We start from the raw sequence: 22,683 nt of genomic DNA, 5'->3' as shown, positions 1-22,683 counted from the left end.
GACTAGACTACTTACTGAAAGTGCAAGACGAGCCATTTTTCTGGTTGATTAAATTTCTTCCTTGTGTGCCTTTGGTCACTTAGAAACCAGCCTAACTGCAGCATATATCAGTGACATATCAGGACATTAGATCTTTTTTAAATGTATGTGTACATTTCCACTGTTTTCATCTCTAGTAAAACTGTTACGTAAAGAAATGTGTCAGCTGCATAATCTTCATGCCGAGAGCCCTGCAGTGAGTCACTGCTTGTTGTAGACCCTTCCATAGCTGCATGCTGCACATCATCCCCAATATTTCAGCTGTAGCCATTTTTCTATTTTAGTGCTCAAGGTCATGGGGTTGAGATGAATCGTCACGATGACGCTGCCCCCCATCCCCCACCCTCTACACCTTTACTGCAAATAAAAAATAAATGTCTGTACTTCTACTACATACCACTAGAGGACCCCTTTTTAAATCCCTTTTCTATTTTTTTTCCATCCTACTCCAATGCATTGCCTCCCTCCTCCCTCCCTCCCTCCCTGCTCTCATTCCCACCTCCTCTACCTCCCTCCTCTGGACTCAAATGCTAGTAACACCGGTAGGTTAGCTATTGTCGGTCTGTCAGCCAAAGATACAGACAGTAAAGGCTTTGATTTCACAGCACAGCTACACCGGGAGAGATAACGGAAACGGCTCTATGTGGTATGTAGATAACGGGATGCGGGGAAAGTCTTACTGTGAATCGTGGCGGGTGTCTTGTTCATGAAATGTGTCTTGAATTGGCTTGAAGCCGTTAAAATGTTACCTGGGAATAACGTGAAGGCGACATATTAAATGTCCAGTTGAAAAATGGAGATGGAAAGCTAGCTAGTTTTGGGATTTTGTGTGTTGCCGCTTCGTTGTGAGAGGCAGTAACGTTATATCATTTTCCGTTATGTGTGAGCCTAGCTTATTTCCTAACCGTTAACGTTCCATACGGGGGGTTTAAATAGGTAACGTTTACGGCGGGCCTAGGAATCTGTTAAAATGTAAGCTATAACGGTTGTTAATGTTATTGGTGGCGATTGAATAACGGCAATCGTTAATATGCCTTTTCATTTATTACCCATCAAACCGACGAGCCGTTGGTGACAGGTGTAACGGTTATTTATTATCACTGTCGGTTTGTATGGACATGTTAGCTTGCTTGGTTCTAGGATGTTACTGAATTTCCTCCAGACCTTTAAGGGGCCAGTGCGGCCGTCTCCAGCCGGCTTCCTGCTCCGTAGTGAGGGAGTAATTAACATGTGGGCTGGGATGTTGGTAGTGGAGGGTAAACCCACTTAAACCGTACCCACCTCCTTTTTCATTGGTAGAGCAGAGTGAAGCTGCTCACCTCTGGCAGGCAGGCAGGCTCTAGCTAAACATTAACACACTGTGACTTCTTGGGACAGGATGAAAGGAAGGTTGGATATTTATCTAAATCATTTACCATTATCTATTGAGGGCCATTTCTATATCACCCACCTTGCTATTCTATTCACCCCCCTCCTCTCTGCTGAGGCCTCCAGCTCCTCACATGAGGGGACATTTAACTGCCGAGTAAGATGTCAAGAAGTAAGGCATGCTTCTTCCCAGTGTGTTGGTGAGGTTATGATGAGGCCAAGTAGTGTAATAAAGCACTCCTGCAGCCTTGAAATAATTGATAAGGTGAGCCATTCTTGGGTGTAGGGTGACATCCTGTGTTTTCCAATGGAACTGTTGTACCTATATTGGCCAGTAGACACAAGGGTGTTGGTTATGTTTCAACATTTAGGGGACACATATGTAACGAGGGGTTTGGGGTCCTCTTTCGGAACATTTGAGCGTCAAACACTTAATAATTCTATGCATCAATTTTTGCCTTTTCTGCATTAATTTACAGTGGAAACATTTAATTTCGTCACAATGGCGAGTACTCTGCTACTTTAATGTTTTTATAGGTGTGGGGTGGGGGGCAAATGCACAAGTTCTTGTCTGTGAAAATATGAACTTTGCTACCTTGACGTCATCCATTGGTTTGTAGACTTCACATTCTGTACCGAGTTTGGCATTTTGCCCGTTGCCCTCTTGGTTGTTTGGAGCATGTTCCTGTCTGTGAAAATGATGGACATAGCTATTCTGACGTCACCCATTTGTTAGTGGACATTCTGAAATCACGAGCTTGGCATTTTGGCCATTGCCCTCTCGGGTTTTTGGAGCATATTCATGTCTGTCAAAATGATGGACTTAGCTACTCTGATGTCACCCATTGGTTGGTAGACTTAACATTTTGAAGCCTTGAGGTTGGCATTTTCGCCATCACCCTCTTGGTTGTTTGGAGCATGTTCTTGTCTGTGAAAATGATGGACGTAGCTATTCTGACGTCACCCATTTGTTTGTGGACTTCACATTCTGAAGTCACGAGTTTGGCATTTTGGCTGTTGCCCTCTTGGTTTATTGGAGCATGTTCCTGTCTGAAAATATTGGACTTAGCCACCATAACTTCACCCACTGGTTTGTGGACTTGACACTGGCATTTTGCCATTGCCCTCTTGAGATTTTTGGAGCCAGAGATGACGATATTTTGGCGAGAGGAGGATCAAGGGGTGGATCTGACTGAGAAGCCAAGGACGCTATTGGTAGACGGCCTGTCGTTCAAAGCGGCCTGCCCTTATTTATGCGTAACTTGACCATAAGTGCTATATCGTAGGCAACTGGACTTGCTTGTTTTTCTTGAAAGTCCAGTAGTCCAGTTGCCTACGATATAGCACTTAAGATTACCATGACCTGGATGACAGAGAATCTTCACCGACATTTAAACCTTGATTAAATGTAAACAGATGAGTTATATAAAAATTAACCCCCACAGTTGTCATGAAAAGGGAAATCAGCTATAGAGACTAAAACTGTTTTTGTGCCAGGCAGTAAATGTTTATTTCTGCTATAAAGCTGGGAATTTTGACATGGGTGTCCCTGGAGATTGACTAGCTTCTGGAGCCAGACTCAAGTGGCCTTTGAAAGAACTGCAGTTTTTTTGCACTTTTGTCTTGGCTTAATTTTTCAGCTCTGGAGGTAGCCGTTTTGTCTCCCCCAAAATCTATGCCTGTGAGGCAACAACATTGTGTATGATATTCATTTGATCTGCATGCAGGAAAGTATGCCAAAATCCCAGAGGCAAGGACTGTTAAATGTCACTGGTTTATGTGCACTGAATGAAAGTGACGTATAGGCAGAGCTGTGGGAAGATGCTTTACTCCTGTGTGAAAGCTACAGTCCTTCATTCAAGGCCTTACTGTAATCTGCCAGCTGTAATCAGATGCTTCAATGGTGCATTTAGCTTTCTTTTAAAGGAAAGTCCATTCACAGTGGTATCATTATTTTCCTATCAAGGCTGGGGGAAAGCCGAGAGGGAGGCAAAACAGAGGAGATGCCCCAGGTGACTTTAGAAACTGGGCCACCAGAGATACCTGTGGTGCCAGAGGAGGGACTGAACACTACACCACCTCTCCACACTGAAGGGGCATTTGTGCTTCCTGAAAGTGAAACCCGACTTGTTATTTGTGATCTGCAGCAGGTGATAACAGCAATGTGTATCAGTGCAGGTTTAATGGATGCAGTGTGTAGAGCACATGTAGTAGCAATGCATCGCTGTGTGCCCAGATCATAACTCTCACTCCACTGGTTGTAAATGGAGATTGCGAGAGAGCTTTCAGAAATAGGAATTAGGTTTATAATCCTGATGCTGTGCGGAAGAGGGAATAGTAATCAGATTTATCTGTGACACCACAAATTTCATCCCTTGTTTCCGCAGTGCTGTAGATGTCCAAAAATAGATTGCATCTCATAAACAGTTATTTTAAAAAAGCACGATAACAGCAGCACAGCAGCTGTCAGGTCTATGGTGAAGAACAGTAGACATACAGCTGTCAGTGCAGAGAACTACTTAATATGCATCCCCCCCTCCAGGAGAATTTAATAATGCATTATATTCACAAAGACAATATTAAGCTGGATGTTAGCCATATAATATTAGCTCATAAGCTCAAATTCATACTTATAAAGAATGTAATGTCTGTAAATGGAATGTAAAGTAGACAGATTGAGTTGTGTATTCGACTTGGCCTTTGTACTCCTGCAGCTCAGAGAAGCACTTGACATCTGATAGAGGATTGCAGGAACACACTTGTGTCTGAAACAGATCCTCAGTGCAGCCTCTCTGGCGATGGCTTAGAGCTCACAGCGCCTTAATCAAACCAGTACATGTGAGGCAGATGGGCTGGTAACAACAGCCTGCTCTCAGCTGACGAGGAAGGGTATGTGTGATTTTTCCTTTCTTTTGCTGTCTTTTCAACACGCCACAGTCACGTGAGCGAAGTGCTGACTACCACAGTGCTCTGTCACTGCAGGCCAGCCACTCAACTTCCTCCTATCTTTCAACAAACTAATTGTCATTTAGTCAGCAGGACCTTTACTCTGTTTGGCACTCGAGAGCACAGAGAGGTAGCCAAAGAGCTGTGATGGATGAGGTAACTATTTCTGTGGTTGATTTGAATGAGGAGGAAAGAGGAGTAAATTTGCATTGAGTTTTGCATTGGAAAATAACTGGAATGGATTTGTCTCCAGACTTTTAGTATCTGCACGATTATATTTATCTTTTTGTAAGTCTTCTGTGATTGCGGCATGCCTTGGAGCAGATCAGTTGAAGCAGCTAGCTACATGTAAGCTTTGCACCCACCTCATTTTTTATTTATACCTGCACCAATCCAGTATTGTCAGCTGTTTAATGCACCTCTAATGTACATACTGTTTGCATTTTTAGAAAGAAAAGCTTCTTATCTCCATTTATAAACACAGTAGATACATGCCTCTGTCACTGCTTTTTTTAACTATGCTTATAATAGTTGAAAAGGTTAACATGAATAAATAATAAGAAGTGGAAAAGCTATTACCCCAGTATCAATCTGAAATCGTAATTGTCCAGAAATGCACAGTAAGTGTTTCTTGTTAAGTTGTAATGAAACTAATTCCAGAAAGATTTAAGAGCATGTGTTATGAATATTTTATTTATCATATTTTTCTATATATTTATATAAAATCTTAATTACATAATAATCAGCTGACTTTTCAGGCGAGTCAAAAGACTGTAAAAATCAAGTATACCATTTACGATCCTTGTCCCTGTGTTTAATATAGGGCTGTAACTAATGATTATTTTTATTGTTGACTAATCTGTTGATTTTTTTCAAATAATCGATTTGTTGTTTTGTCAATAAAATGTCAGAAAATTATGAAAAATGTCGATCAGTGTTTTCTCAAAGCCTGGGGTGACGTCCTCAAATGTCAAATGTTATCCACAGCTCAAAGATATTCAGTTTACCGTCATAAAAGAGTAAACAAACCAGAAAATATTCACATTTAAGATGCTGTAATCAGAGAAATGTAACTTTTTTTCTTTAAAAAATTACTCTAGCCTAGAATCAGCTGTCACAGTAGTTGACAACAAATCAAAGACATTATCCACAAGCATTTAACTTTATACAAGCACTGGTCTGTGAACTTGTGATGAGGAAAAAATAAATGCCTGCACACTTATTCCATGCCACACAAGTTTAAAGAAGACAACATTTGAATCCTACTTGGATCTTCATTATGGCAAAATGTTTGAAAGGTTGAAACCACACCTCTATTTTTACATAATACACACTAATGGAACACTAGGATGACAAGCTCTATGGTGGCAGGTGTGGTTAATAATCTAAACCACTCAGGGTGGTAAAACAATCAACAACAGTCAATGAATTACATAGAAAAATTACATAGAGAAAAAAACAGTAATGCAAAGGCCCTACTACAAATACATCAGACATCTATCTCAGTTAATAAAAAATTCATCATCATTCACCTGTGTTTAAAATTTGATATGTTTAGCTTGAGGCCGAACAAAAGAAATCTCAAATACATGAACAGAAATTGGGTCTAAAACACCCTGCTGAAAATAGATCAAATTCTATTTTTTGGATCAAAGACAACCTTGGGCATTACCAAGCACCCAGTGTTTCATTGAACTTGCTGAGACTGGTCTTTCTAAAAATGTTTTCATGTTTGAGAAAATTTCCACTTATTACAGGCAATGCAAAGGGACTAGCATGTGTAGCAAAATGTCTGCAAATTTCAGTTCCCTATATGTGGCCTGTTCTGAAAAAGATTACATCTACTTCTTTACTGCAGTTTATGAGTGTCTTAATCGCTGCCATGAGCATCTGAAATTCACCATGGATCATGGTGTGCAACAAGTCAGTTTTTTGGACATTGTTGTAAAGTGTGAGGGCAGGACATTGGTGACTTATCTGTTGAGAAAAGAAACAGACAAAATACTTTCGTACATGGACAATCTTTCCAAGCCTCCCCATCAGCCAGTACTGTCGTATCAGGAGAACTGGCACAAAACAAACTGATTATGAGGAACAAGCAGATGGATTAGAATACAGATACGAGGAAAGAGGGCATAATGAAAGGAAGGAAAAGCTGCATGAGACAGATTCAGCACTGTAACACAGGAAGAGTGTCTTGTCCAAAAAAAAAAACTCTACCACATAATCATTCTAGGTGCTATATAAAATATTCAGCGCTGGAATAGATTTTGAAAAAATTATTAAAACAAAACAAAAGCAAAACACTGGCACATTTTAAACTCTGATCCACATCTTATAAATGAATTTAAAGATCAGCCCAAAATAGTGTACAAACACCCCTAAAACATAACACAAATGCTGGTAAAATCTGATTTTATTCCCATTAAAGCTTCATTTCCAACAAAAACTTTAGGTATAGTATCTTTAGTACTATACGTAACCCATACAGATATGTAACTAGACTCTAGATCTTAGCATTTCCACGGCAGACAGTACTCGAAAATGATGCTAGGGTTGTTGTAACTCTCAGCTCCATCCACTAGAGAAACTTGTACATCTCATTTATCGTCAATAGAACTGACATTTTCAGAACAAAAAAAGAACAGTCTGCAGTGAGCGTCTCCCTTGATATAATATTTAACAATTGTGGGTTTGCGCATTGAGTCCTTGTCAGACAAGAGCAGGGATGTAGTGCTGCCGGAGCGCACTGAAACAATTCTCCTTTAAGTTTTTTCTCCAAATGGGGAGACAGAATATTTACAGTTCATGTAATCAGATCGAAATTCCTATTTTTCAATGCTTGAAGATCTAATCATCGCTTGAGCATGTCATCTAAGAATGACAAAACAAGCAGAATGGTCGAGGTAATCATATTGAAATTTAAGGTGTGTTGATTGATTCACATCTTCAACTCACCCTTAAGTAAGAGTGTTGATTCTTTACTGACCAATGAATGGACTGCAGTGTTTCTAGGTCCACCTTTTATTATCATTTCAGCGTGCTAGGTACCCTAACAGAGAGGTGACGAAAAATGGGGACTGTAGGAACGGTTCTACTGGTGCTTCTCACTGGAACTTCTCACAATGGAAATGCAAAAATAACTACTCTAATGTGTACTGAACTGAACTGAACTGAACTGAACTGCACTGTTTGGTGGAAACGAGGCTTCAAAACACCACTTCTCTTGATCCTCCGCAAAGAAATTAAGTCTACTACATGTACTCTACTGATAACAGGAAAAACAGTGAAAGCAAGAGGCACTGTATCTTGCTCCACAAAGAATGTACTTTATCTTATCAAATGTCCATGTGGTTCAGCATGTAGGAAAGACACAAAGAGCTCTTAAACCAGGATAGCTGCAACCGGAACCGGGATCAGCGTAACCCGGTGGCAGTGCATGTCAGAGAGGCTAATCACCCTGTCGCCTCTCTGAGATACACTGGCGTCAAATTTGTTAGATCTCTGAGAAGAAGAGGTGATTAAAAAGCTCTCAAACTCCAAACAGAGTTTTTATATTTTCACTCTCCAGACTCTTACACCTACAGGTCTTTGTTAAACTTGTGTGGCATAGAGTGAGTGCACAGGCGTTACTTTTTTTCCTCAATGTATGCTGTTTTTTCACAGCCTTGCACCTACATGATGTACATATAATTATTCTCTCTCAACTCTGTGAATGTGTAATTTCAGATTTTTAAGTTAAAAAAAACTTTTAGGGATGTCATGTCTGATCTTGTAGCAAAATAAGATTGCTTGCTGCTTTACTACCAAGGTTCAACATAACTTTTCAGTACCCACGTCAGTAAAACAGGGTTTATTGCCTCATTGTTCACGTTGAAATGATGAGCAAGGGTCAAACACTGAACTGTTATCTGCGTCAGTCATCGCACGGACTCTCTATTAGCTACCTTATCAAGTGCGTCCAATGACTGGCCAAGTTAGGTTGTTAAGTTCAAGGTTTTGCATAGCAGACAAGTTGCACAATCACCTTGTCTATTGTTTACACTTAAGTGCTTATCTGCTCTGGAGGTGAAAACTCAAAATATGACCTCTCTGTGAATGTGTGTGTGTGTGTGTGTGTGTTTAAGGGGGAGATGTTTCAAGTTGCTTGTGATTGGCTAGTTTGATAAAGAAGTCTAAGTAATATTTTTGTCTTGAAGTAACTGAGTTTTGTAGTGGCGTGCTCACGTGGTGTCGTGAGAGAAGAAGCAGCAGTTCCTCTGCAGTTTCCTGACAGTTTGTTATTTCTCTCTCCTGCTGTGAGAATAAAAGGAATTCCTTGGAGATTTTTTTGATGAGTGATGCCACTGTGCTCTGGACTCTGCACACTGGGGCTGGTTGTTTTCATACAGACTCCAATTGTCATGACAAGACAGTGCAGCCAGGCTATGACTGTGGGTCACATAAATGTCCTGGTGCAGACACAGTGGTGTGGTGTGCATTAACTGAACTGGACAATAAAGCCGCAAGCATGATAGAGAAGGAGGGAGATGTCGGCTTGATGGGTGACTCATGTGAGACTGCAGTGCTCTTAAAAACCCATACATGATCTCCTCAGTCCTGTTACTAACAGACCATAATATTCTGTGCATTATTGTGTGAGGAGGATCAGAGTGCTGACTGTGGAGTTGGGTTCAGTTGGAAGTCAGTGACGAGAAATGGGAAAACAAAAGTAGCACTTAGAAGGGAAAGGTGTGCTTCGTGTCACAGCTGGATGAGAAAACGGTGCGGTCGATGAGCAACGGAGGAGGGCTGTGAAGCCGGCTGTGTTGAGCCCCAGGGAGCAGACGAGAACACCGAGCCAACAGAGACCAGAGAGCAGAGAGGCGGCTTGCTGACCTGTTCTGAAAACCCCTCTCCTCCTCCCTCCTCCACCTCTGGAGCAGCCAGCGGGGGCCTCAAGTCCCCATCCAAACTAAACACACCAGACCGCAGCTGCATTCAAGCTCACATGCAGTTATCGGAAACCTAAACATCCATCTGTGCAGCCTCTCTGAAAGTGAATCTGAGGAACTGGTTATATTCGTGTCATACAAGCGCAGATGCACTTCACAAAGAAACCCACAAGTCAGCAAAGATCTGGAACGGAAAAGCTGTGTTTGTGAGTCGTGACTCGTGACTGAGGGTAATGATGGGGGAGGGCTGGTGAGGAGGAGAGAGGAGGAGGCGGGTTGCACACGCAGAGGCAGGTTGTGATTGGTAGATGAAGGGGGTGGAGAGAATGAAAGGGGAAATGGAAAGCATCTTCTTACACTGAGGGCATTCTGCACCTAAAATATGGAGCATCTTGGCCACATTTGACGTACAGTATTTCATCTGTTTGCTCAGAAATGACTGTCTGAGCATACAGAGGACAGAGCCTCTCCTATACTGATTCAAGTCTCACAATGAGAGAGCTCATGCATTAAACATGAGTGTTCAAGGACACACGACGCACAGATGTTGCAGTGATGATAGATTTGTTTTAACAAAGTAATCCTTCTACACTGATCAGTAACACTATTTTAAGAGGCTGTCAACAATGTGGCATAATTATGCTGCACAGTGGTTAACTACTGAGATATATATCTTGTGCTGTTGTCCCTAGTGAGGGATGAATAAGTGAGATACAGAGATTTTGATAATCAACTGCGGGCAGTAGTGTCGTAGTTGGTGATGAGGTGGATGTACTTCTAGGTAGATAGGTACGTGGGTATACCCTCAACTACATCACTGACTGTAGGACTGATTCAATTAGTTGATTGACAAAAAATGAATAGATATTAAGCTCCTTAATTGTGAGGATTTGCTGCTTGCTTGCTTTGATTTGATAGCGCTGACCTGCCACCCCACCTGTAACTGAGTGCTGTATTTGATTTGGTTGACAGTTGGCATGGGATGGTTAGAAAATTTTAATGTCACAGTTATCCTGGCTAAATAATTGCCATTCAGGATATTATGCAGATAATCATCAAAATGCGCTTAAATAACCCTAAAATAGACTGGAATCACGTTACCTTACATTTTGTTAAGAGACATATTTTTATTGCATCACTGAGGGGAAGCATCTTTTTACTGAACACCCTCTGCAGTGAAAAACAATCTTAAAAAGCCAGGTAATCCATCCTGCCTCAATCAGGGTGGAGGTTTTGCCTCCCCAAATGTAGCACTAAGCGTTACAGATCGTCCATTGTTCCGTCTGCTATCGTTTATCTTAACCAGCAGTGACCACTAATTGTCCATGATACCCGTGAAAGTGTGTGATGTGTGTTATGTATTGTACTGTCTGTCTTGTTGTACTCATGACCATTATCTTTATCTTTATCATTATCATGATAAAATGGAAGGACTACCCAGGTCTCCATCACCACATTCTTTATGACGCTCTTAAATTTATCAGTAGATATAAAAGTTTCTCATTTTGGATCTTTTTGCAGAGTCTTCCATGCCCAAGTTGCCTTGTAGGAAAATGCAGTTTTCCTCAGATCTTTCAAAACTCAGTGTACATTAAAAAGAAAACACCTGGAGGAGCGTAGCTGGTAACTGCCAGAGCTATGAAATATTTTTTATCTTGAGCTACAATAAAATCGTATAGCGCCCCATCCCTAGTCCACAGCACACCAGAGAGGAGAGTCAGTTTCTGTTCAGGATTCCTGGACTTGATGTTGAGTAAAGAGAAGTGTCTCTTTTCAAGTTTGTTCTACAGTGTACTGAGTAAAACAGTCAGAATGTTCTTCGTACTGCAACACAGCCCCAAACCTCACTGGGGAGTCTGACATTGACTTCTTGCAAAACCTCTTCTCCACAAACATAGTGAAACACCAAGCCAGCGTGTGAGACCGTTTTGTGTGAGAAACAAATGCTGTGTTCATGAGGAGCACTGAAATGGATAGTAAAAGACACATTTTTATATCTAACCAGCTTAATTCATGTTACTGAGACACACACTCAGACACACAGTTTCTGTGAACGTGGAGGCCTTTCCTTGGCACATTGTGGGTTTCAGAGTGGGTGACTGCCCGTCTTTCACCATAGTTTCAGACTATTGATTTTTAGATATTGTGTATTTTAGGTCAGGGGTCTTAGACGTTTTTAGATCAAGGACCCCTTAGCTGAAAGACAGACACAGCCGGGCCCCCCGAGTACATATGTAAATATTGAGTTGCATTAACTGGGTATACAATTACATGTAGGGCGGCCTAATGTGCCACATAAAAACATACTTTTATATGGTGCATACAGTGCTAAGCTATTAAAATATCGACAGATTCACATATTTATACATCATGGATTCATTTGACAAAAATCATGGGTAACAGATGTTTTTCTATTATTATCTAATAAGCCAGTAGATCTTTGTTAATATGTTGGATTCATGTTAATGTGTATTTTTGGCCATATTTTGATTTTTAGGGGAAAAAATAATCAGACAGTAATTTGGCAGCCCCCCTGCAGTAACTCTGATGACCCCCTAGGGGTCATGCACCCCCTGTTTATGACTCATGTTTTAGGTGATCACTAAAAGCAAGTCTATGTTGTAGTGTTTGTGGCAACATTGCTTTATATAGCTTTTGAAATGTACTGATCCTTTGTTTATGGAACTTTTTGTCAACAGCCACGTCATGAGACTGTTTAATTTGACCTCTCCTCTTTCATTACAGATATCCCCTACATTGATCTAACAGCAACTGCAAGCGAGACGAGCGAACAAAGCACAATCAGACCACTGTAACAAACAACAGAAGACAAGAACGACCACCGCGTAACAGGCTGACAGACAGATTGACACTTTGACCAGCCAGGGCTTCAGATAAATGGCTGACAAGCAGATCAGGTAAGGCGGAATGTGGAACGACTACAAATACAGCCGCACTGTGGCCTTATTTTCGTCTGTTGACCTCTCATATTTCCTATTTCTGTCTCTTGTCCAGTTTGCCTGCCAAATTGATCAATGGGGGGATCGCTGGCCTAATTGGAGTGACCTGTGTGTTTCCCATTGACCTGGCCAAGACTCGCTTGCAAAACCAGCAAAATGGATCTCGCCTTTACACCAGCATGTAAGACATTTCTGTATTTGACTATATTTGACCGTATTTGACACATTAACTTATGAACATATTGCTTGGTTGTAGTCAGAACTGATCAGCAGCATCACTAAGCTTGTCATCAGGGCCCAGTTGAAAAAAGTAATCTAGACCAGAATGATCTACATTTGGAAATCCTCAGCTAATCCATCCTACTTTTGTGCCATTTTTTCAAAGATTACCAAATCCAGAGAGTGCTCTAAAATAGTGCTCCAGATAGTGCTCATATCACAATGCAGGCAGTCTGCCAACAAACACATTGCAATTACCGCTTATTGCCATAGGTGCTGCCAAAGAGAATGAAACAGAAATCATTGAGATTCTAACTTGAAGCCTTTTGGTACAGTAGGATAAAAATAAAAAAGAATGTTGTTCACGTAAAATACTGCCCCAAATAGCTGTCAATATCAAACAAAAAGTATTTATAGATAGCATAAAGTCTACTCAATCTATTCTATCACAGTATCTGTTCAACAAATCATGTGCAAAATCTAAATAAATGTATATATATGTGACCAATTTGCAAGTTTTATTACATTTTGTTCCTGAAATCTGCCCTTCTGCTGCAACCAGAATAATCCAGATTTTTTTAATCCAAAGTATCCCAATCCTACTAAAACGTTTTGAACAACACATACTCAAGGTTTGATCCAGATCAAAATCAAGACTAGAATACACGATCAAATTCAATTCCAGAAATTCCCTTTTTTCTTTCGAACAACCTTTTTTCAAGACTTGATCCAATCCAATAGCTGAAATCCAATCAGATTATTTCTGGACACCTGGGCCCTGACTCTCGATGCCCCCCTCTCTTCCAATGCTTGCTTGCTTGTGTCCACAGATGGCGTCCATGGTGTCAAACCACCATCAGTTCTTTCTGTTTGCGCCACTCTGGCTGTTGTGGTCCTTTTATTCTTCTATAATCATTTTTGAGTTTTCTACATTTTGTCCAACATTGTTCAGCCATCCGGTGGAAACTTAACAGCTCAGTCCAGTTCCCGCTGTAATTCCGCCTCTCCCATAATAAAGAGGAATTTCTGCACCTCGTTGACCAACCAAGAAACGCTGTTGTGTGCCGACATTTCGAGATAACAAATCCTTTGTTGAACAAAAGTGACAATTCTCTGTTGACCAATGAACGGATTGCAGTGTTTCTAGCTCCACCTTTTAGTAACAGATCTGCTAGGTACCCCAATAGAATGGGTCCCAAAAATGGGGACGGTACAGAACGGTTCATTGGTACCATCCACTACTTTTCACTTTGGAAAAAAAAAAGGCACACTGAACTGAACAGTACCGTACTGCTGGGTGTAAATGGGGCTTTAGGTAATTAACATACCACAACTGTTTTGTGTTTCAGGTCAGATTGCCTTATTAAGACCATCCGGTCAGAGGGGTATTTTGGGATGTACCGAGGTAAGTTTTTAGAGTTCTGTAATTTATGTCTGAGCTCGCTGAAGTGTAGATAATGAGAGCATCAAAGCTATTAGTTTGCATAGGCCTGTGATTACTTTCAACTTCAGAGAGAGGCTGCAGAGCTCAAATACAGGGATCTCACTGCTACAGGCAATTATCCCTCATTCTCTCTCTCCCTTGTCTGCTTTTTCTTCTTCTTCTTTGCCTCTGTCTGTCTTGCTCCCTGTCCTTTTTATCCTCCCAGGAGCGGCGGTGAACTTAACACTAGTCACACCAGAGAAAGCCATCAAATTGGCTGCCAACGACTTCTTCAGGCATCACCTCTCCAAGGATGGGTGAGGCATGAAAGTGCTGACAGGCTGACTGACACACACCCACTCTCCCCTCATTCACACTGTGATTAACTGGCGTGTTTACTAACATGTAACCTGACACATTAGCTGTCTGTTTTCCCACCAAGGCTCTAGTTAATCCTGCACCGTTCTGTCGTCTCCTCCGAGGCACCGGGCATTTCGCAGCAGTTCGTGAACTGCCTGGTTTAAAAATACAGAATTACTCGTATCACGTTACCCAGTGAAATTAGCACAGGATGGTATCACATACCAAAGATTAGCAGCCATCGTCTGGTGTTGCTGAAATCCATCACCCACCCATTGTCCCCCATGATAAACCCAAAGGTTTCTGGAGCATCAATCTGCCTCTCTATGGTGACACACATGCGAGCTGATGAATGATTGACTTGTCTGGCCCTGCCGCTCACCTTGTGAATTATTAATCCGCCCTTGCTCTTGACATGTTGATATAGAAGATGAACATTATCATCACCAGCACAGATGGTGACAACTCCTTTTTTTTGAGGACTACAGAAATAAAGTTATCTGACTCACACTGTCAGTCTGGTGCCTGCTCTAATGTGATCCTGCTTTTCATCGTCTTCTCCTCTCTTCCAGAAAACTTACTCTGTTCAAAGAGATGCTGGCTGGGTGCGGGGCAGGTACATGCCAGGTGAGTGAGTGAGGTGCTGCTTTAATTGCATCCTCCTGTTCTCCATCTGGAGCCGCTGCCTTTAGCACTGCCAGTGTCAACTCACGCACACACCGCTGGGCCTCAGCCATCGCCTCATTTGTCACTGCCTGCAGCTAGAATTAACCACGATCACTTCCAAATGAGAGGAGTTAGTAGTTGCAGAAGCATGCTCGCCGTTTGTCTCTGTTATCTGTGATGGGAATGTGACCTGTAATGTTTCGCTTTCATTAATGATTTCTAATCACTGAAATGTTGTCCCGTTAGCAGGCGATACACTGGCAGCTAGATCTGAGTGATCAGATAAGACGTTGCGAGAGTGCTTGGCCATGTGCACAGAGTGAGTGAGTCAGAGGGAAATGCCTCTTGTCAATGAGGGCAAAGGCTTCAAGCCCGGGGAACGTGATTAGATTAAGTGTAGCAGACCTTGGATTAAGATTGAGGCTGAGAACATGGCTATCTCACCCTTAATCCAGTTAACTAGTTACTACTGTGTGTGGATTACAGAGGAAAACAAGAGATGACACGTAGCTCATGCATGCCAGTGGATTTACACTGGACACACGTTTTGCCAATCCTTCCTCACAGTGTGCATATGTTGACACTGATCCTAATACCTTTGTTTCACTTTGTCGCAGGTTATTGTCACAACTCCTATGGAGATGCTGAAAATCCAGCTCCAAGATGCTGGACGACTTGGTGAGAGGAAATGAAATCCAGATGGAGTTTTTAGTAAAGAATGCAGTGTAGGCGGTAAACTGGAGAAACAGTGGCCTCATGTGGTCATATCTGAGATTACAGCAGCTTAATTCTGGTTTCTTCTTACTGTTATGAATTCAAAATGTCTGCCCACATACCTGTTCTGCATGATTCTAGTAACTAGCTATATATGAAGTTTTAATTGTTAATGTTTTTCTTATGCTCCACAGCGGCTCAGAGGAAGCTGATGCCAGAGACGGTGGCAGCAGGTACTGTGGAGACCAAGTCCCCAACAGCCATGCAGCTCACCAGAGAATTATTTAGGGAAAAGGGCATTGCTGGGCTGTACAAGGGCCTTGGTGCCACATTGCTCAGGTAAAACAGATCTGGCAACTCTTTTAACCAAACCACTGCAGTGAACTTCACATGACATACTGTGATTGTCTCTCTGATGTCTCTCTTTTTGTAGGGATGTTCCATTCTCCATCATCTATTTCCCCCTATTTGCCAACCTCAACAACCTGGGCAAAAGAGACATAGATGGGCCTGCTCCGTTCTACGTGTCGTTCATATCAGGCTGCGTCGCCGGGAGCACAGCGGCTGTCGCTGTCAACCCCGTCGATGGTGAGCGATGTGACTGTGAGCGTTGTCGAAACGTGTGCACCGTTAGTTGATGTTATATATTCACCTGAGCTCTGTGTGTTGCAGTGATAAAGACTAGACTGCAGTCGCTGACCCGGGGAAGCACAGAAGACACGTACAGCGGAGTGACTGACTGCATCAGGTGACCTCATTATGTCTTTACTGCTGCAGCATGTGTGATGCTGTGTGTGTAGTCAAGTTAACATGGATTAGGAGTACATCATCACACAAATGTGTCAAAACACTTTACACCAAAAAACTAACAATGACAGCAGAACCAACAAGTACAACTGCCACTCAAATTACAAAATATAGAGATAAACACCTTACCTGTATGTTTCACTTTTAATAACTGTCTAGGTCCATTTTTAAATGCTGTTTTTACAAATGAATTACCGTCAACCCTTAAAAAGGCACAAGTCACCATGTATGCTGATGATTTAACAGTACACAGGTGCACCTGCAGTTGTCTTGAATAAGGAACTGTAGTCAGTAGTTGCATGGTTAACAAATAAGTCAAGTCAAAGTTTATTAAAATGACAAACTAGTTCTTAATGTCTCCAAAACAAAATACATTGTATCTGAGACAAATCATTTGTTACGAAAAGAGCCTAAGTTAAAGTTGTATGTAAAAGATGTTACAGTTGCACAAGTTCAAGAGACCAAACTTGTAGGTTTAACATTAGATAGTAAACTCTCTTGATCTAAGCATAGTGATAATTTGGTAACTAAGACGGGGAGAGGTCTTTCAGTTATAAGGAGATGTTCTAAATATTTCAGCACAAAATGTAATAGGACGGCTCATTAAGGCAGTAGTTTGATCTCATCTGGAGTATTGCTCAGTGGTGTGGTCCAGCGCTTCTATGACCCAGTTAAAAAGCAGCATGTTCTCTTTGATGCTCACACAGAAGTAATGTAAATACAATTCATAACTGTTTATCCTGCTTAACGTACTTACTTACTTAGTTATTCAGTAAATGGCTAAGGGTCTTATATAAACAGCTATGTTTGAGCTCAGATGCATATAACTATGAAACCAGGTGTGCTACTGGAGGTAAATAAACACTACCCAAAGTGAAAACCAGTATATTGAAGAACAATGTACAGAGGCATGATTACATGCGACTCTTTGCCTTGAGCCTAGTATTCAGGAAAAAAGTAAATATCGCTTTAAAATATCATTAAAACAACATCTTTTGGCTTAAAAGAGCTCCTCATTTAATGTTATTTAGCTATTAAGTATGTGATTTTATATAGTTTAATACACAATCTAAGGGGGCTTACATAGTATATACTAGGGATGGGAGTCACTAGATGATCCATCATACAGTATCATTGCAATTTTTAATATGTTGCGATACGCTGAGTATTGCGATAAAATATATTGTGGTTTATTGCCTTTTTTCAACTGTGAATTATCTCCCCAAAGGAAAACTCTGTCAACATCTGTTTTCAGTCTCTTCATCTCATCTCAGCCAAGTTTTTTGCTGCAGCAAAATGTATCTAGTGGCAAATGATTCTATTATTCTAGTAGGCTGCAATAGGAATAATTTATATAATAAAAATATCGATATTTGGCACTGTGTGATAATACGATATTGCCACACAAAAATATCTTGATACTATGCTGTATGGATTTTTCTCCCACCCCTAGTATAAACTACAGTGGGTATCAATGGTTAAATTATATGTTTTATTATTTAATATTAATGTATGTTACGATCATGATGATAATGCTGTTGAATGATGAAAGTACTATGATATTTTTGGAGCACCATGACGCTTTTTGTAGGCACTATTTTGACTTTGATGTATGATCGGGCATAGTCTGCTCAATAACTACAGCTCAATATTGTGACATCTTTAATTTTGTATCTCTTTAGAAGACCTTATTTTCAGTTTCCATGGACTAGAGATAGGTCTTGTGTTGTTGTTGTGGTGGGATGTTTTTTATGATTATCTACTATCATGTACAGAATATTATCTTTGTTGTGGAACCCAGAAAGAATAGCTGCCACTTTTGCTACAGCTCTTGAGGATCCTAATAAATAAAATAACAAGCTTTTATTTGCTCTCTAGGAAAATCATGCGTAATGAGGGTCCATCCGCCTTCCTGAAGGGAGCCTACTGTCGAGCCCTGGTCATTGCACCTCTGTTCGGCATCGCCCAGGTGGTCTACTTCCTGGGCGTTGGTGAATTTATCCTCAGCTTCTTGCCTAAAAGAGACAACTAAGAAGCACCTCCTTTCTGCCTTTCCCTCCCATTACGCATCACACCAACTGCGTGGGGATTCATCTCATTCTGATGGGTCACAGCATGACCGATCAGTACATGTTGTTTTAAATTTCTTGTGTTGAATGTTGAAGTAGTTTAGGAGGGAGCCTTTTTCCTTTGCCAAGCTGCCTGTGGTGGCACACACAAATCCAGTAGGCACGCTGAGCTAGCTCTCTGGAAATGAAGCCACAAATATCAGTTGAAGTTTTAAATGAACGTTGCTTTTTAATTACAGCATTTTATTGCATTGTTTTAAATAAGATTGTCAAATCCTCAGAGTAGATGTACTGCCCTTGGTTGCTGCAGTTCTGCACGCCCTACACTACCTAGCGTTAGTCTCTGAGTGACAGATCTATTGAAAATGAGACACCATAACTAGCTAAATTAAATGCACCTACTTTACTTATAAAGATATGAGACCATTAGATGAATAGAGCATTGACTAAAAAATGCTAATCAAAGAATTCCCTCAGACCTTATGTCTTAAAAGATAGTATATTTAGAATCAGAGAAACAATATGCCTCTGTTTCAGACAAAGACACAGGGAATGTGTTGATGTGTTAGCAGCACACCCCCTATGATCTTTCCTGAGAAGCCACATCCCTTCCTGTAAGAGGTTGTAATGAACTCAGCCATTCAGCTCCGAGCAGACTTTGATTGCCTTGGCTTTAAGTAGATCAGGTTCCAGCTGATATTCAGTGTTACCACAATGTTTTGCCTCCATGAAAAAGATATCTCATGAGACGGCGTACCACATTTGGGTATTATGCACTACCAAACTACACTAACACGTTCTTTTAAACTGCCTCTGTGCTTCTTTCTGTGGGTAGAAACTATCAAGCATGTTGTACTTGTGGTCACGCCCCCAATCAGTGATATCACAGCAGGGGTTTTGCCTCGGAGGAATGATGGAAAACACCTGCTGTGACATCACTGATTGGATTGTGGCCAAAAGTGCTGCACGCTTTAAAACATTTCAGCCCACAGAGAGCAGAGCAGCGGTGCTTTCCTGCCCCGTGTGATTCATTGTGGGCTCAGATGAAAGCTGCGAACATCAAATGGGTTGAAAGTAATTTTAATAGAAGGGCAGATTATCAGTAGATATTTTGTAATTACGCAGACAAATGGTCAGACATCACATGCCGAGGCCTCCTGAGTGCACTCATCTGTTGTGGAGCCAGTGAGACCTCGGCTAGAGTAGCTCAACCCCAGTAGATCCAGACATAATTATTATTGTTTACAGATGAGTTCGCACTCAGTTTTAAATTCTTTGTCCAAACTTGAATTCAGTGGCAGGACCCAAAGAGCTAATGATAAACATTTCTTTATCAGAAACCAATTTGTTTTCAGTGTTCTATGATTTTTACCAAACTCATCTCATTTGCTTTAGAGGTTTCGTTTGCTTTAAGCTGCTCGGGAAAAAGCAGCCCCGCCGTATCTCGTTTATGCATCACACAACACTGAAGCCCTGCCATTGGTTTATCTCGCCGGAGATCAAGGTGACTTTGACGTGTATTATCCAATCACATTCCTCCCTCGCTCCCACCGTTCAAGCAGCTCGTCAGTTGTGCTGTTGCACTGTAGATACGCGATGCAACTTTTCAGTGTGTGTTATCATTTGTGGGAGTGAGGTCTATTTATCAATATTCCTTTCTATCGGCAGTATAGCACTATATATTTGTATGTGTTGTTTTTTCTGTGTCAAAGTGTCCACCTTAACTATATTGTACAGAAGCAGATGATATGAACTTTATGTTTTAGGATTTATTGTTTGTTTTGTACATGATGGCTTATTTGCACACCTACCTCTCCAGCCCCCCCCCCCACCCCTCAATCCATATTGTGATTTTTATGTTATGATGGTGTGGACATATCAAATGAAGGAACGTGTTTTAATGCATCATTTCAACTTAAATGCAGCATATTGATGAGGGTTTTTTACTGTATGCATAGAGGAACACTGGTGTAGATCTAGGATGGCTTTTCGGGAGGTGCCGTTAAGTTGGATTGGCCTATTGTCCTGTTTCCTACAGTTTTATCAACTAGGACCAAACGCAGACATGTCTTTAGTTTTACGTGAATGACCTCTGGCACTACTTAAACAGTTCTGGAAGTGAAATACAGCCTGGACGAGGCCGATAGGGACCTGCTGACATCAGACTGTAAATCTGACATCTGTCCTTTTGAATGGTGCTTCTTTCATGAGGTAGCTGCAATATGACATCGATGGCACTAACGACCAAGGCTGTGCCGACTGAATCACATGCTAGCAAGCAAATCTCAGCGTTATCAATGTCTTAACTGAAAGCCATAGGTCAGGGAGGGACAACAGAGCTGCTAGACATGGACTGGCACCTCCAGCCATGTTGTCAGATGACAGCTGAGCCACAAGGGAACGGCGAAAAAAAAAAAAAAGACCCGTCGACTCGTGTGAGCTTGTCTTTATGAATTACTGTCGTAGTTTTCCAACATTCCGATTGCCAGTTCATCTCATTTATGCTGTTAATGTGATTATAATGCCTATTTTTGTGTTGTTGAGATTATTGTTATGATTTTTGAGCCTCCCCTCCCCCACCCTCACACCTCCCTTGTTTTAAGATTTTTTTTTAATCTGTTCTTTGGTTGAATCTTGAAAAAAAATGTTGTGCAAGTCATTTTGTTTTACTCAGCTGTGAATTTTCACACATTGTGCATTTGGTTATGTATGTGTGTGCGTGTCTGACCGTGTAGTGCTGTAGTTGATGTGTAGTTGTTAGTGTGACACTGCGGTATTTTTCTCTTTGATTGTCAGACCTGCGCTCTCTCCCCTCTTTCCTTCTATCTGTCACACTCCTCTGCCCTTAGCACCCACAGGTGCAGGTGAATGCAGAGGAGCTCTAAAAGACACCAAATGTATGACTTAGAGTGTATACAATCAAAGAAAGCACAAAGGATTATTAGGCACAAGAGACCACGCGACCCACTTTGAATACACTCAGACAAAGTCCTTGGAAAACAATGTGCTGCTTTTGCAGACATGGATTGAGGTCTGGTTTATTTCAGCTGAGGTGTCGATTGAGATTAACTTTTTTGTCTTGTGAGAAAGTTTATCTATGTCTGTAACACTTGATCCATAGGGCTGAGACGACAGGTCGCTATAAGAGACTCGTATGATGGTGTCCACTATGTCACCCATCTGCAGTTAATCCACAAAATGTATATCGCCTACATATTAAATGAATCAGATATAAGAATGTATCTTAGATATTATGAGATGTATTATAATTATAGTGAAGAGTTTATTACATTTTAATCTAAAGATTTGTGCTTTACACATTCACTGAAAAAATATTCATGAACCAGCTCACTGATATGCAATAAGTAGAAGCCACACACAGACACACACTCGTTAAAAAAAAGAAACACAACACAATGTATGATGCAAGCGGGGACCTTGGAGGCCTTCTGGGGTCTGTTCACAGCCTCTGTTGTCTTCCTCCAAGAGGAATTGTGCATTATAGCACTTTAAAACGAGGACCCTCACCCTACTGTCCATCTACAAAGTCTCTCTCCGTGATGAAGAGGGTGTTTATGAATATGTGTGGTAAATGACACAGTTGTCCTAGACATTGTTGACAATGCAATTGAAAAAAAAAATTGTGTTCCCTGTCACAATTTGCTGTTCAATAAACTGACTGTCCCTAAATTGCCTGATGTAGTTTGTGCTGTGGGGTTATACACTGTTTTTATCACCGTGTCTGCTTTCAAGGTCCGGCAGTCATCTGACAGAACGCAAAAGAACAGACACTGCCGTTTTTGTCTGTAACAGGGCTGTGAAAAACCAAACAGCAGTGTGATGTTTTGAAGAACACGAGGATGATGTTGTGGCTCCTCGGGGCACGAGAACAGCTGAGACTTGTGTAGTTGTGATGATTTGCTGCCTCCTGGAGCCACCAGGTGTCAGTGTGGGGTCGCAGAAGAGCTGCCAGTACTGCTGTGTGGTGGGAATGGGGGGGGGGGGAGCGTGAGCACTGCTATGTACTACAGGTGTATGCTTAGCTTGGGCGGTGTGGCAGTAAATCACGCACTTCAATCTCACTCTCTGTCAGGCTATCTTATTCTCAGTCATGGTAGTTTCTATCTCGTGCAGCTGTGATGCTGCTCGTGCACAGATGTGCTTCTGCGACCTGTGCG

At 41.4% G+C, this 22,683-nt stretch overlaps 1 protein-coding gene across 2 annotated transcripts; it reads left to right on the top strand.

Moving 5' to 3' along the window:
• The first annotated feature begins 519 nt into the window (after positions 1-519).
• slc25a22a (solute carrier family 25 member 22a) lies at positions 520-21,118 on the top strand. Of its 2 annotated transcripts, none has more exons than XM_049573858.1 (11): positions 520-685; positions 12,033-12,205; positions 12,303-12,428; positions 13,816-13,871; positions 14,116-14,206; positions 14,822-14,876; positions 15,533-15,593; positions 15,824-15,968; positions 16,063-16,217; positions 16,302-16,377; positions 18,315-21,118. In XM_049573858.1, the coding sequence occupies exons 2-11, from the start codon at positions 12,186-12,188 to the stop codon at positions 18,466-18,468; spliced, it is 939 nt and encodes a 312-aa protein (XP_049429815.1). In that variant the 5' UTR covers positions 520-685; positions 12,033-12,185; the 3' UTR covers positions 18,469-21,118. The 2 variants fall into 2 exon arrangements, with proteins under 2 accessions (XP_049429815.1, XP_049429816.1); XM_049573859.1 differs by lacking the exon at positions 520-685 and adding an exon at positions 4,106-4,509.
• Positions 21,119-22,683: the final 1,565 nt, after the last annotated feature.

This window comes from Epinephelus fuscoguttatus, linkage group LG4 (genome assembly GCF_011397635.1).
Source record: "Epinephelus fuscoguttatus linkage group LG4, E.fuscoguttatus.final_Chr_v1".
Taxonomy (NCBI): Eukaryota; Metazoa; Chordata; class Actinopteri; order Perciformes; family Serranidae; genus Epinephelus; species Epinephelus fuscoguttatus.
Note: the sequence above shows the minus strand (reverse complement) of the source record. Positions and strands in the feature narration are given on the sequence as shown.

Excerpts from the sequence above, each read along its gene's own strand:
- slc25a22a (XM_049573858.1), top strand. The coding sequence starts at position 12,186 with ATGGCTGACAAGCAGATCAG. Across the intron at positions 12,206-12,302 it reads ATGGCTGACAAGCAGATCAG|TTTGCCTGCCAAATTGATCA; the intron begins GTAAGGCGGAAT and ends TCTCTTGTCCAG. Across the intron at positions 16,378-18,314 it reads GGAGTGACTGACTGCATCAG|GAAAATCATGCGTAATGAGG; the intron begins GTGACCTCATTA and ends TTTGCTCTCTAG.